The 15,190-nt window shown below is 34.7% G+C and overlaps 1 protein-coding gene across 2 annotated transcripts; it reads right to left on the bottom strand.

Moving 5' to 3' along the window:
* Nucleotides 1–330: 330 nt before the first annotated feature.
* Nucleotides 331–6,117, bottom strand: LOC110717984 (serine/arginine repetitive matrix protein 1-like). Of its 2 annotated transcripts, XM_021896793.1 has the most exons (10): nt 5,814–6,117; nt 5,558–5,559; nt 5,357–5,441; nt 4,274–4,459; nt 4,061–4,172; nt 3,936–3,967; nt 3,677–3,829; nt 1,042–3,578; nt 793–864; nt 331–708 (listed from the first exon to the last, which is right to left on the bottom strand). In XM_021896793.1, exons 3-10 carry the CDS (start codon nt 5,392–5,394, stop codon nt 662–664), a joined length of 3,177 nt encoding a protein of 1,058 aa, XP_021752485.1. In that variant the 5' UTR covers nt 5,395–5,441; nt 5,558–5,559; nt 5,814–6,117; the 3' UTR covers nt 331–661. The 2 variants fall into 2 exon arrangements, with proteins under 2 accessions (XP_021752485.1, XP_021752480.1); XM_021896788.1 differs by lacking the exon at nt 5,558–5,559.
* Nucleotides 6,118–15,190: the final 9,073 nt, after the last annotated feature.

Raw genomic sequence — 15,190 nt, 5'->3', positions numbered from 1 at the left:
CTCTTAACGTATTTTATAAAATTTGAATGGCCATTAAAGTTCCTCCTTTTCCTTTTTTGCTATTCCTTTTTTATGTACTAGTATAAAATTATCACGGTATGAAAGTTGTCTAAATGAAGAGAGGATAAAGAGGATGAGGATTGAGCCAGTTGATGGTGTTCTCAGGACTTGCTCCACCCCTGGGACAAGCACCTCACAAGTCAGGGTATTAGTCATATTACCTCTTGAGTACTGTCATCTTTCAAGATTGAGCAATGCATTGTTCTGTTCGGCCAGGACACTTTTCGGTTTAAAAAAACATCAGTTGTAGTCAAAATAATAAACGAAGAATACGGTCTGTAACATGCAACATATTACCTTGCATGAGAATAAGGGGTAAACTATTCAGGTAGTTACTTTGAACTGAAAACATGTAATTTCTACACAGACTGTTCTATGTCCTAGAAAATCGCTCTTGTTGCTTGCTCTACATTTTACATATACATCCTGGACCTATCCAGATCCCCAAAGAATGCCACTGAATCAAAACATTACACTGCATTGCTTGATACAAATTAATAAACTGCACAAGGTAAATATTTAGCATACAAAGGGGAGTAAACCACACAATGAATGATTGTCCCAAAATTAGGCGTCTCCCTCGAGTCCACAAGGCAATGTCTCAATTTTTTCCACGGAATGCAGACAGAGAGAAGAAAGATCTTGTACCTAATAAAATAACAGCAAAGACAAATTAGCAAAAAGTTGAAGCAGCTTAGGAGCAGTAATTATTTTAGTATGATTATGACTTACCTCTCGAAGAGGCATGACCGTCTTGAAACTTATTTGAACTTCTAGCAGAGCTGTTGCTTGTGTTTGATCGAGCTACATACAAGAAAAAAAAAAATTGTAATTACTAACAGCAATGTTTCAGAAACAGTAGTATACCAAGCTTGTTGTCGATATAAACCATTAAAAGCATGAGATACTGAGATTGCTATCATTTGTGAGGTTTAACTGAGAAATAAATTGTTGACAATTATAATTTGACTGCAGACCTACCAGAATGTGGTTCAGAATCAGACAAAAATCCTTCTGCGTAGTTCTTTGAGTGGAGAGCAACCTTCAGCAAATTGTCTGAGTTTCTCTTACCAAGGTTTTTGTATTCATCTCCATCATCCTCTCCTTCAGATGTATATGGACTTGCCCAAGTACCTCCATTAGCTTCTTTATTCTTTCGAGCAAACTTCAAAAGTCTCTTAAAGCCTTTAGGAGCATCTTTTTGGTAAACCATGGAAGGTGGATGTTCAGCATTTCCCCACTCAATTATGTCAGGTTCACTGGTTTCTTCCAGAAGCATCTGTGAGAGTGAATGACGAACTCTGGTTCCCGAATCCACAGTATCAGGATTGGGAAGAGATGAAGCAGTGCTGTCAGTACTTGGGCCAGCCGCATCTGACGGGTTGCTTTCCTCCCATGCAGCTGGTGAAATTAGTGATTCTTGTGCAGACGGAATCTGACTTATAGCTGGTGACTCCGACATTCTGTCAACAACTCCATCTTCTTGAGGAGGGGCTTCAACAATAATCTCTTTTTCGTCGCCATCTTCAGGTTTTTCTGCCTCTGTTTCTATTTCAAGTTCAAGATGATCATATTGAGTCTGCAAATCTTCAGACTCCAGATGAACTGTATCTAAAGTAACATTCCCAACATTATCCGCAATATTAAGAGGATCTTCAGATTTGCTCAAAGTTTCTTCTGCTTGAGGGAGAATCTCTCTCTTTCGACTAGCTGAATTTTTTGCAGGGCTTTTTTCCAAAATTTTGGTAGGACTTTTTTCCGAAAATTTTGCAGGGCTTTTTTCCGAAAATTTTGCAGGACTTTTTTCCAAAATTTTTGCAGGGCTTTTTTCCGAAACTTTGCGAACAGATGGCTTCACCTCAAGTGGGACCACACTACTCTTCTTGGTCACCTTCTTACGCACGACTGCTTTAGCTGGATTGACAGCAGCAGCATCCTCTTCAGGAGCCATTGTTTTTATCATTGATCTCCCGCTTTTTGGCACCATACGGCTTTTACTGTCATCCACTTTCTTCAAGTTTTTTTTAGTATCAATCTGTTGTTTCTTGACATCTTTCTGTTGCAATTGAGGCTTTTCCAACTTTGGGCTAGGACGTGATACTGGAACAGGAGATTGGGGTTTCTGACGAGGTGCTAGAGATTGGGATTTTTGACGAGGTACTGAAGTTGTTATTGTCGGACTTTTAGTTGGCAATGTTTCAGTCATTCTTGGTGACGGCGTTGATGGCCATGATTTCCTAGTGGCAGGCAAGGAAGATGATCTAGATGCAACCTTCTTCGGCACAGCTGGTTTTATAGACTCCTTTTTGGAATTCGAAGAAACAGGCGAATTTTTGTTAGCACTCAGAGTTCTGCTAGCAGGGAGTTTCTTTCCTATATCACTAGCCTTAGCAGTGGATTTTTCTGGCTTAGGCTTCTCTGGAACTCTTTGCTTAGGTCTAATGCCAGTCTGCTTCTCTACTCTCTTTCCGGACTTCTCCCTAGTCATTTTTTCATCTTTTTTCCCCTTGTGATCACTGTTAGCTCCATCGCTTTGCCCCAAGCGAGATACACGATTCTTTTTGTTATCTGGCTCTGTCATTTTACGGTTGCTCATGCTATACTCTGCAAATTTCATCAGCATCCTGTTCAATTCCTCCTCTTTTTGCCTATTCCATTCAGCTGAATCTACTTTTTCAAAAGTCTCCTCTGTCTGACACACTAGGCCTTCATCTTCACTTGGACTCAGAGCAATAGTTTTGCCCCCCTCTAATCCCATATTCTCCTCCAAATTCTGATCCTCAGTATCAAGAACTGCATCCAATTCCACTTCTGCACTCCTTTGAACATTCTCATCTTCAGTATTATTCTCTGAAGCATTATGCTCCATTGTGTCCTGAGTCGTGGACTTTTGAGACTCACTCATCCCAGAACTCCATCTCCTCAACACTGCCTTGTTTGGGTTTGTAGAGTTATCAGTTGCTGTTTTTTTCTGACTCTCATCTGTTTGATCTCTCTGTTTTCTTTCAAATAAACTGATAGCATCTTGAACACTCATCCTAGTCACGTTGATCTCAGTCTTTTTAGTTGGTTCATCAGACTCTTCACAAGTGTCCCTGTAAGATGAGGTTTTATCTCTGGCAGGAAAGTGTGTAAGGCTCTTAATAGTTAGGGCAGGAGTCCGACGAGATCCTGATCTACCTATTTGGACCTTTCGCATCGGAGATGCTGATCTTCGCGGAGATGCAGATCTTACAAGAGTTCGACTTCTTTCAGTAGCAGAAGGCCGATCATCCTCACTTGAGAAAGACGAGTCGTCACTCCCTGTTGAACTTTGCCTCTCAAGTTCAGCAGCTTTGGCTGGTGATGCATTGTACTGTACAGGTTTCAACGAATTTGTTTGTCCCGCTGTTTGGATAAATGCATTAATCTTGTTTTCATAATCACTCTTTGATATCGTTGGGACAGGAGACTTCTTATTGTTCACAGGGACATTCTGACCTTTTTGGCTTCTCTCTGACAATTTTAACAACAGAGTTCTGAAAAAATATATATTCAGAAACAAAGTAAAATGAGAATTAAATATTTTTATGCATTTTCACTATTGAGGCAATAATTAAAGAGGGATATGACATACTTGACATCTACATCACCAAAGTATTGACAAAATTCTTGGAGACAATTCATCTCTTGATAGGATAATGCAGCTCCAGCTGCTACATTAAAAGTTGAAACCAATTCTTCTGTCAAAGCTGCAATTCTGGAGTCCATTGCCCGAAGTAATTCATTCCTAGCAGTAGCATTCACATACATGCTTCAGTAAACATAATCCGAATCCAGACTCAAATTTGCAAAAATTATACACTGAATAAAAAGTAGGGGTCAAGATTAATTACTTTGAGTTATCTGATGATGTAACCCGATCAGCCTGTAGGCAAACAATGCCATTGCAACACACGTTAATATCAGAATCAAGTGGCAGCCACAAGGTAAAAGACAAAAAGTAAGCAGTATACATTACCTGGGTGTATAATGAAAGATGAAACTTCCTCGTTTCCTCTAACTGGGACAACTCATTACAGATAGAGATTGATTTCTTAAGGGCATGAGGTGAATTGATTATTTGAAGAAACCTGCACAAAAATAAATTCTTTAAACAAAGCCCCTGGACTGGACTCAGTGCACGAGCAAAGAGCGCAAAAAAGGGTAAACAAGCAACTTCATAGATCAAGACCTGGTTAAAGTGGTTTTTGTGAACCAACCCCTGTCACCAACGGAATTTGGCAACTCTAGTATGAAGTTATCACAAGATCCTTTCACAATTTGATCCTTTATGCTGGGTAGATGTTCCAAGAGTTGATCAAGAGGACCATCTGCAACCATTTCCTCTTCCTCTTCGCTACATACACATGCACCATACCTGCAATGAAAGATATATATTCGGCTTTCAGGCACTTTAAATTCAGAGTTTAGGACAACAACATGAAGCACCCTCTAAGCACAGGCAACTAATACTAGATGAAAATCTACAAAGTAGTCAGATAAATACTATAGTAACAATTAATAACAAAAAAACAAACAAATGACCAAGTCAAACATCTCACTGGAATTTGAATGCAGTTATCAGTCAATCACAGATCAAAATCGCCAATAATTATAACCCAAAAAAACCAAAGTCAATAAATTCCAGCTATTGCTTCAAAGTTTCATACTTAACACATGGCCTGAAAAATCAAACACAAACCATCTACTCTTCTATTCATGAATTTATCATTAAGTAAGAACTACAGATCTAATTCTATGAATGTTCACTTCACAAATTTATGCACATTTTGTACCATCAACTCACAACCTACAACACTACTCGACTCGAATCGAAGATCAGTTTCGCAGTCATAAAAACTCGAATTAAAACATTCGGCTTAATCATCAATGTCACAGTCATTAAAACAGTAGTTTAACTGCCGACACATAATCAATTAATCATAAACAATCCACTTTAATTTCCTCATTTTTTTTGAATTTTGAATGCAACATTAGCTTTTTTGACACCCACTAACTCGAACCAAAGACAAACATTTGATTGAAACCAAAGTTTTTCCAGATCATAAAGCTACTTATTCAAATAAATTCAGTGACCCCACTACCCAAAATCTATAATCTTATCATTGTAATGATGAAAAATACACTAATTAAAAAAATACACTAATTAAAAAAAAACCCAATTAAGCATATGGATTAACTTTTCTACTAATTCAACTAATTTACAATATACAACAATCAAATTTGAAGCAGAAAATTGATGAACAAATCTGACCTGTTTTCTGGCAAAATTCGAAATGTGACATAATCCATTTTTCAACGATTTGAAGAAGTTTAGATATCAACACCGCCAAAAAAAACTGAAATGGGTATCAAATAAATGCATTGTTAGTGCAACAAATTCAAACAAAATTTAAATAAATTTCTTCATTTTTTTGGGTATTTTATTAAAAAATCAAATTCTAAAATTGGTAACAACTGAAGATAAAATCCCAGATCTAATAAACACTCAACTCCCAAAAAAGGAAATGCTACTAAAAATTCAAAATCACTCAAATTCATGAAATGGGTATTTTTGCTAAATTCATTGAAAAGACTCAAATGCTTCAACAAAAACCAAAAAGAGTATTTCAATTCATAAGCAAATTGGGAAGATACCCAATAAAATTGGGATTGTTTTCAGCAATTTAAGTGTCTGAAAATGGAAAATAAAACTGAAAAAAAAAGGGTACCTGGGAAAATCCGGTTAAATTAGACAGAAAAACAAAAAGTTGAAGAGAGAATAAGAGGAGGGACAGATCTTGTGGGAGAGCTAAAGTACATGTGGTTTTCTGGGTTTTTTTTTTAAAAAAACAAATTTGAATTTAACTAGAAGAAGAAGAGTTGAATAGTGTAGTTAAATTTTTTACAGAAAGTGGAGGAGAGAGAAAATGAAGGGTTTGGTTTGGGTATAATGTGCTAAATGACGAAGACCAGCAAACAATGTACCGACTGGAGAGACTCAAGTGTGAGAATTGTTTGGTTTACGTGGAAGTTAGTACGATTATCATTTCTTATATTATTATATCAGTGTAGTTTAGTGAAGGCGCGTTTAAAGTTGTATTTACGTTCCGTTTTCATTCAAATTATACGTAGATATCAAGCAAAGCTTGGCGGATTTCGTGGAAAACTCACGTTGTGAATTTAAGGTCATAAATTTAAACCCATTTATCTACTAAATGCTTGGAAGTAGAGGGATTTCCTTTACATGCCCCCTCTAATCTTAAGCATCGACCTGTGGAGCGCCGGAGTTAGGCTGGCTAAACCTATGAGAGATGCTGGTTCAGTAGGGTCTTTCATCTTATCTTTGAATATATATATATATATATATATATATATATATATATATATATATATATATATGCATAGATTACGTACATATTTAAAATATGAGTAATTTTTACTTTTTCTTAATGCATTCTAGTATTTTTGTACTTTGTTTGTCACATGATGTAATGTTTATACTCTAGTAATTCAATGTGTGAGTCTTAAAATGTTGGGTTTATTTCCGATCGTTCTTTCACTTATCAATTTGTTTACCAACACTACAACCCTTATTATTGAAGTAAAGCTTATGATCACGAAATGTGCATTGAAAACCAATTATTAATCCCTTAAACCGACGCATTTTGTTCTCATACTGTCGTACACCCACTATGGAAACTTCATAGGATGCAATGTAACCTATTCCAAAAGTGTGGCATAACTTTGGTGAGTATACTATTTTTCCAAGTGCATCTTGTCGCAGTCCCTATATGCATTTGTTGCATATAGGAGGGCAAAAGTGGAAAAGCGCATTCAGAATGATATTTTTTATTATTTCAGTGGTATAATTTTAAACTATTATACATTTATACATGTATAATGTACCAATGTACCATGTATATCTTAATAATACTATTATATCTCACAGTAGTATACAGAGTAATATTTTATACTAAGAACATGCCACGTCACCAAGGAGAATTGGAACATATCAACTTAGAAAATGCTTATGTGAACTCAAGTTCATTAGAAAATAGATAAAAAGTCATACCATCTTTACTATCTAATACTTTTGTTTTATTTATTCTTCTTGAATATAGTTAGTGTATGGCATGAGATTTTTGTTTTATACAAATTATTTTCTTAATCTAAATCTATAATAAAAGTATTTAAGATTATTATAATACAAGAAAACTATAATTCCAAGTAAAAAATATTTAACGTATAGATCCGGGGCATCGCCCGGGCTAAACACTAGTTTATCTATTAAATGGTACTTTATACTTCCACTGCAACTTCAAATATGTATGATATAAGCTTAGGTGATTTTATTACTTCAACTTTATTACTACATTGTCATCCAATATGCAATGTTTGCATATAAGAGCTATGCGCTAGACCTTAACCCAAAGATGGAGTAAATTCTAATATGGGAAAACTCTTGGCGGATAGGCTCTATGTATTAAAAATGAAAAAAAGGATGACATTTTTGTATATAATGGGAACCTGAAGGTGAAAAATATGATGACAAAAAGTATCACTATAAGCATAATAGTACATTAAAAATACTATTCAAACAACCTGTATTTTAATAGTATATTATACATGTATAGTAATACACAAAAATGTACCACTGTAATAAAACAAGAGAGAAAATGTACCACAAAACCCCAGATTGTCTTCCTATGTCCATGCCAAATACATAGCCCCTATGCGTCTAGATGCACTCTTGTAATATGTATTTACCTCAAGATTAATAAGAATTCTTACTTGTTGATTTCTTTAATTATTTGTGGGTTCATTATATGGAGTACACTAATAAATTATGAATTCTTACTTGTTTCTTTAATTACTTGTGCGTTCATTATAATAAAATTAAGGAAATTTTAGAAAATAACACCACAAAAAAACCCAAATTTAATTTTGATTATAACACCACAACAATTTTTTTTTATTATTATAACACCACAACAAATTTTTTTTTTTTAATTATAACACCACATAAAAATCCTAAAATTTGATTTCACCACCACTTAACAGATTCGTAGATGAAATCCGTTAGTGGAGCCCATAACAGACACGTGTCAATAACTTATTGGTTTTTAAAAAATTATAATTAAAAATAAAGAAAAATTAAAAATAAAAAACCCTAAACAACCTAACCCAGCCCACTGCACCACCGACAGCTAGGGATGGCAGTGGGTCGGGTTAAATGGGAGACCCGCCCCATCCCCGCCCAAGTGGGGCGGGGATAGAGGAAGGTTTGGCGGGTGATGGGGCGGGGATGGGTATAAAATGTGTACCCGCCATGAGTGATGGGACGGGTATGGATTTTAGAGTAGACCCGCCCCATATCCACCCCGCCCCGTACCCACCTTATACCCGCACCATATTTCTTTTACAAGAGTTGAGAATTTATGAAACTTGATATCCCCTAAAACCCAATAAGCTTGAATAGTGATAGTCCCAATTTTCTCTACCTAATTTGATATAATCGTCATTAATGTGATACAATAGAGCACCATGGCAAAGGGTTTGGGACGATTTTGGGGCGGGTATGAGGTGGGTAAGAATATCCAAGTGGGTGATGGGGCGGGGATGGATCTTATCTTGTACCCGATGGGGCGAGTATGGATGTGGATATTGTACCCGCCACGGGTGTTGGGGTGGGGATGGGTATAAGATTTTTAGGCGGGTATGGGTATGGAAGTACCATCATCCGCATCCGACCCGCCCCATTGCCATCCCTATCGGCAGCACCTCTGCACCTGTACGTCCCCCACCACCAACAGCCTAACACCAGCCGTCGGCACCCCTGCCCCACCTAAACCGGCGAAACCCTCTCCTGCCCCTCCCCAAAAACCACCGTAGCTTCGCCTTGCCTCACGGCTCCAACAACACCAAGTCGAATTCGCACTTCCCAGCCACCGGAATAGCTATTAGCGGTTGAGATTGGCTACTTTAGGGTCGATTTTGACCACTTCGGCCCTAAACCGGCCGATTTCAACTGGAAGTGGTCGTTTTCAGTGGTAGCTAGGGTAAGGGGAGTTGCGGGCTGGGTTAATCGGTACGTCTGGTGGACGATAGACTTTTGGGGTTGGTTAAGGAGGATGGGGGTGAACGTCAGTGGTGGGCTTGGTGGCTAGGCTAGGGTTGGGTACAGTGTGGTGCGTCTATGTTCAGGTGGTCGGCTTGGCGGATTTCGTCAGTCGAGAGTGGTCGTATGAGGGAGCCGGCAGTGGGGGTTAGGGTGACGGTGGTGGGATAGGGGGAATCGGCGCCGGTGGTGAAGGTGGTGGCTGGGTTAGGGTTTTTGGGTTTTAATTTTTTTTTTTAATTTTTTCATTTTTTTAATCCAATAGATTACTGCCACGTGTATAATGTGGGGTCCATTAACAGTTTTCTGGATTGCGTTAGTAATAGGTGGTGAAATAAAAAATTCGAGGTTTTTTGTGGTGTTATTACAAAAGTTTTTTTTTTTTTGTTGTTGTGGTGTTTTAATCAAAATTTGGGTTTTTTTGTGGTGTTATTTTCTAAAATTTCCTAAAATTAAATACATTAACAAATATGGAGTACACACTAAATGATGAATTTGAAATTGATTTAACGTTTTAATAATCATAATTAAAATTCAACTACGATAGTAATAAAAAAAATTCATTTATGAGGAGAGCTGATACATATACAACCATTGTATTGGATTGGATTGGGTTACTCATAGTATAATTACTCCATAAGAGTTTACTCACTCAACAACTATTGGATTGGGTTGTTTAATTAGCCAAGCTATTGGTCATGAAGTGTTCCACCTTTCGACACCTCAAAAAAAAACAAATGGGGCAGTGACTCATTCTTTTATTTATTTATTTATTTATTTATTTATTTTTGACAAAGACTCGTTCATTTATTGAAGAGGAAAGTTTAAACGAAAACCAAAACCTATGAATAACAATTTTATACAATTTTCGTGACATTAAAGGTCTGTTTCGATAAACTGAAAACGACTGAACTGGACTGAACTGAACCGATTGGGGTTGAACTGAAGTGAATAGAGTTGAAATGAATTGTTTATGAGAAAAGGAAATTAGGAACTGAACTGAACTGAGTTGAACTGATTGGAGCTGAATTAAACTAAGTTGAAATTAAGCTGAACAGAATAGGCTCTAAATATGGAAGTGATGATTGTTGACATGGAGATCCAGAAATCAAATTCTCTCGTTTCCTAATTAAAATTTCTTTTTACTCTTATTAATGTACAACACCATAAGATAACATTAAAGATATCGACAAAAAAATTAGAAAATAAAGTCGACACTCCTAAATAAAAAAGGTGTAAACTTATACTATCAAATATTTATAAAATCTTCAATCCATTAACAACCCGTATTCAATCACGCGCGTTTTCCTAATAATTAATAGAAAAATGCTATACATATTTCTTAGGGCTGTATGTAAGAATTTTTTAAGAAAAAAATGAAAAAATATAACATTAATTACAGTGATTTGGCGTGATTTTGTCATCATCATGCAATCCTAACTTAATACGAATACCAAATTAGAAAAGATTTGAATTGCTTATTCACAACCCTAATGGCTACAAATAGCATTACTCTTAGGGTCTGTTCTCATAGACTGAACTTAGCTGAACTGAACTGAACTGAGGTGAAATGAATATTTTATAAGAGAAGGAAATTAAAAGCTGAACTGAATTGAACTGAAAATAAACGTATGAGAACAATCCCTTATTTATAATCTTTTCAAACTTGCTCTTAAAAATTCGCCCATAAATACATAATATAAGTTAGAAAATGACATTAGTCACTCCCAAAAGAAACAAAAATATTTGTGGTCCAATTAATTATTAATTAAAAAATGAATAATTGAACCGACAATTAATTATAGTCAGGCTTAAAAATGGATACGATCATCCTACAACTAGCTTTAGATCACTAGATCACATGAAGTAATTCTTAAAATTATAGTCTTATTTAATTAATTAATTAATTAATTAATACAACTATTGACAAAACCCTACCTCTTAATCTAGGTCCCACTGAGTGATTGAGTAAGACGTCCCTCTCGTTGTTTTTACCTTATTTGTTAATTATTTTTAATTATTGATTTTTGGTTTAATAATTTCATGCATGCATATGCATCATGCATGGTCGTGGTCATGATCGTTGTTATTTGTTTGTTGAACAAAGGTTTTCATTTGTCAAAATCAATATAGTTGCTACAAAAGTCATGACAAAACATCTACAAGTAGCTATTATGAACTTAATTATCTACAAATTGATTAATATTAGTCACTTCAAAATAATACAAAAGGAACATCATTTTTTTTTCATTAAATATATTTTTATATGAAGCAATTTTATTTTTTTGCATATTAAATAAATTAGTGTTTATTAATTTTCATGTCAAAACATCCGTAAATATTACTACATACATATGTATACAGTATGCTTCATATTATTTATTAATTTACACATTTTTTAAAAATATTGTATAACTCAACCTTATACATAAGGTCATATTTTAATACTTCCTCAATTCTCTAGTCTTTTTGCTCTATTACTAATTTACTAGTGATATAAATATTATTCACGTAATTAATCTCATTTAACTATAGCCATGTGGAATTTTATATTAATATTAGATTTGACTCGGTTTATATTTTCACAATGTTATAATATTTTTTATTTTCTTACTTATCAGTCTATAATTAGAGATATAAAAAGTTTAAAATTGTTACTCTGTATCAACTACTCTATTCAAATTAAACACAAAAACAAGTACAAAATAAGTGAGTTAATTATGATTAATAATAAGCTTGAACTTGTAATTCATACACATTTGCATTCACATCAACGTTACCATACCAAGCGATTATTTTGAAAATAAATAAATAAAAGTGAGTCAATTATGATTATTAATAATTAATGTTGATTTGTTATTTGTCCATATTAGTTCCTTTTGTTTTTCTTTCCCCACTTTTGCCTTTCCTTTTTGCCCACTTTCATCTCTTAAGATTTCAAAAATCAAATAAAAATTGTGCCACAAATGCATGGCACTATAAAAAAATTTACTTATTAGACATCAACCCACCTTGTTACATGATTGAAACAGTTCACCTAATAAACTTATAAACATGCCGCAAATTAAAGTATAGGAATAGGAATTATATATACTACCTCCGTTCGTTACAGGTTATGTACAACGATTAGACATTTTCCCTCTCTGCTTTATGTCAAATCGTTGCACATAACCGTTAGGAGGTAGTATATATTTTTAACTATATATTTATTTGTTAACTTATTCAAGAGATAATTGATGGATCGAATATGCAAAAAATTGAAGATATATTATGTGGAATCTTTTTCTAGCTTTATGAAAATTTAAAGAGTTTAAATTCTAGGTAGCAGGTGTTTTCATTGTTTACCTCCTCCAAAAGCCAGATAATGGAAAACTAATTTTAATTGAAGTTGTTTCTGGAAACAGAATACTCCTTGGGGTTAGGGTAATAATATCAAGATGTCTTAAGGCTAAGTCAAATAACTGTCCAAACGTCCTTTGGCTCCGCCTTACTGTTCGAGAGCTCAGCCTGCAAAAGAGAGAAGGTTAACTGCCCCGGGGGTGTGACTCGGGAAAGCCCCTCCGATGCTTAAGTCAGCGAATGTACTTTCTAGAGAGAGAAAGTAGAATGAGAAGGTTATAGAATTAGGAAAAAGTTAGCATCATTCATGATTAGAGAGCAATTTATAGTTGTACTTTTAGGTGGCACAAGTTGTACAAATTAGGGGTAAATCTGTACTTTGCAATGACTAATGATGGGTTGGATCATGAAGGGGTATTTTTGTAATTTCAGGTCAATAGACTTGGCTTAAACAGAAGTTTATATTTTGATATCTCGTATCATGTTTCACATTAAGTTTTTAATGAAAGAGAGAATGTCATAATTTTCATAACTTTATTTTTATAAGATCTTTTTTTCGAGGTATTTTTTATACTAGTAGGTTTCTTGATAACACCTTTTCTTAAATCTGTATGCATTCACATTTACATGAATTTCAAATATAGCTATTCACTTCACAATTATTTTTTAAAACATAATTATCATAAATTTAAGGATAATATTATTTTTGAGCTAATTCGTTTACTAATTAGGCCAATTATTGATTGTGCACACGATGCAAAGTGCTTATTGTGCACATAATGAACACAAAGGTCAAATTCAAAGAACATAAAGCCAAAAACAAATTAACATGAACACAAGGGTTAAACTTAACGAATGTAATTCCAAAAGAAACAAAGAACATGTTCTAATCCAAATAAGATGTCTAATCTCCACGCTAAACACAATGAACATGTAGTAGAATTCCCCCCAACTCCCCCCCCCCCCCATCCCCAACCCCAACCCCCAAAAAAAATTCAAATATATATATATATATATATATATATATATATATATATATATAGGAAGAGGATAATGTAAAAACAAGATTAATTCTAAAAACTGAAAACGGACAATCTCCATCGTCCATAAAAATCGACGGCTGAGATTAGAGGAAAAAAAGTTATGCTGACATTCTATCTCCTTCTTAGGTCCTTTTTCTCTCTCCTCTCTTTAAGTTCTTCTCATTCTCTTTCTAAAGAATTCACAATTTCTGGCTGATTTCCAATAGGTTCGAGCTCCGATCTTTGATCTTCCTCTGGTTTGATGTCATCTTCATCTTCTTACTCTATCAATTTTAAAATCAAAATTTTGTTGTTTCAATTCTAATATTGATTAGAATATAAATTTGGAAATTCTTGATCGAGTGAGCAGACGAGTCGAAATTCGAAGAATGCGAATGTTTATCGAGGCTTACTGAGCAATAATTCTCACATATTTCTCTCGCACTCGTTCTCGAAACGATCCTTGATGAGAGAAAATGCTGCTAAAGCCTTTGTTCGAGGTCAGTCTATCAATTGCCTGCTAAGTGTTTGTTAAAATGTCAATGAGAATTTCTTGCGATTTTAGTTCAAGAAAAATTGGATTTCGTTGAATTTTTCTGCAATTATGAACATCTAAGTGTTAATTATACTGTTAATTGGGGATTTCGGTTGATATGATTACGTTATAGTTTTTCTGTAGATTCTAGGGTTTGTGCTGTGGAAATTTGGTAGAATTTTCAATTTCTGTTTTGAGTTATTGGTGATGGCGGATAAGGAATTAGGGTTTGTAAAGCCGAGTGCACCAAACTTAAAGGAACAACTTGCTAGGAAAACCTTAAAGAATGTTAGATTGCAGAGGCATACATTATTGATCTAAGAGAAGATGGGAAGCGATTTATATTTTTCTGTACCTTGTGTTTGGCGCCGTGTTATAGCGATACATTATTGTCCACCTTTTATCGTTTGTCAATCTGTCATCATTTATCAGGTGTTGAGGTTATATAAAACAAAATGAATTTCGTTACTGATTGTATATTATACTTGGTGTTCTTTTATCTATAGTGTCAATATGCTGCAGTTGCATACTAACTTTTGGAGATAGAGTTGGGGTATTTTTTTTCTTGCGCGACTAATATCTAACAACTTTGAAAACACATTTCTGAGAGAGTTTTATGGCAGATCCTTCATCCATATTGACTGGGATAATTTGTTTGCTATTGGAATTGAGCATTTATTATTGAATTGTCTCTATTGCGAAGATTGTGTAACAATGTGAGATGGTTGTTGTTTCAGACAATTGAGAAATAGAGATGCCGTGATGAGATCAAGGGAAAGGAAGAAGATGTATGTCAAGGATTTGGAGATAAAGAGTCGGTATATGGAAGCGAAGTGTAGGAGATTGGGGAGTGACCTTTGTGTAAATGTGGTCAAAATTGATAGTTATCTTATTTTTGTAAATAGTGACTTCTTTATAAATGTGGTCAATGTTGTCAAAATTGATATAATTACCTTATTTTTATATATAGTGACCTTCGTCATTTTAATATATAATGGCCTCTATATAAATGTGGTCAAAATTGATATAGTTACCTTATTTTTGTATATAGTGACCTTTATGTAAATGTGGTCAAAATTGATATAATTACCC

Source organism: Chenopodium quinoa, unplaced genomic scaffold (assembly GCF_001683475.1).
Source record: "Chenopodium quinoa cultivar QQ74 unplaced genomic scaffold, ASM168347v1, whole genome shotgun sequence".
In the NCBI taxonomy this organism is placed as follows: Eukaryota; Viridiplantae; Streptophyta; class Magnoliopsida; order Caryophyllales; family Amaranthaceae; genus Chenopodium; species Chenopodium quinoa.
This window is presented reverse-complemented; position numbering and strand designations above follow the sequence as displayed.

What these genes read in the sequence shown, in the direction of transcription:
- LOC110717984 (XM_021896793.1), bottom strand. Translation starts at nt 5,394, where the DNA reads ATGGATTATGTCACATTTCGAATTTTGCCAGAAAACAG. An exon ending in ATCTTTCATTATACACCCAG is followed by an intron (nt 3,968 to 4,060) that starts GTAATGTATACT and finishes GTTTGCCTACAG; the next exon opens with GCTGATCGGGTTACATCATC. An exon ending in CGGTCATGCCTCTTCGAGAG is followed by an intron (nt 709 to 792) that starts GTAAGTCATAAT and finishes TTATTTTATTAG; the next exon opens with GTACAAGATCTTTCTTCTCT.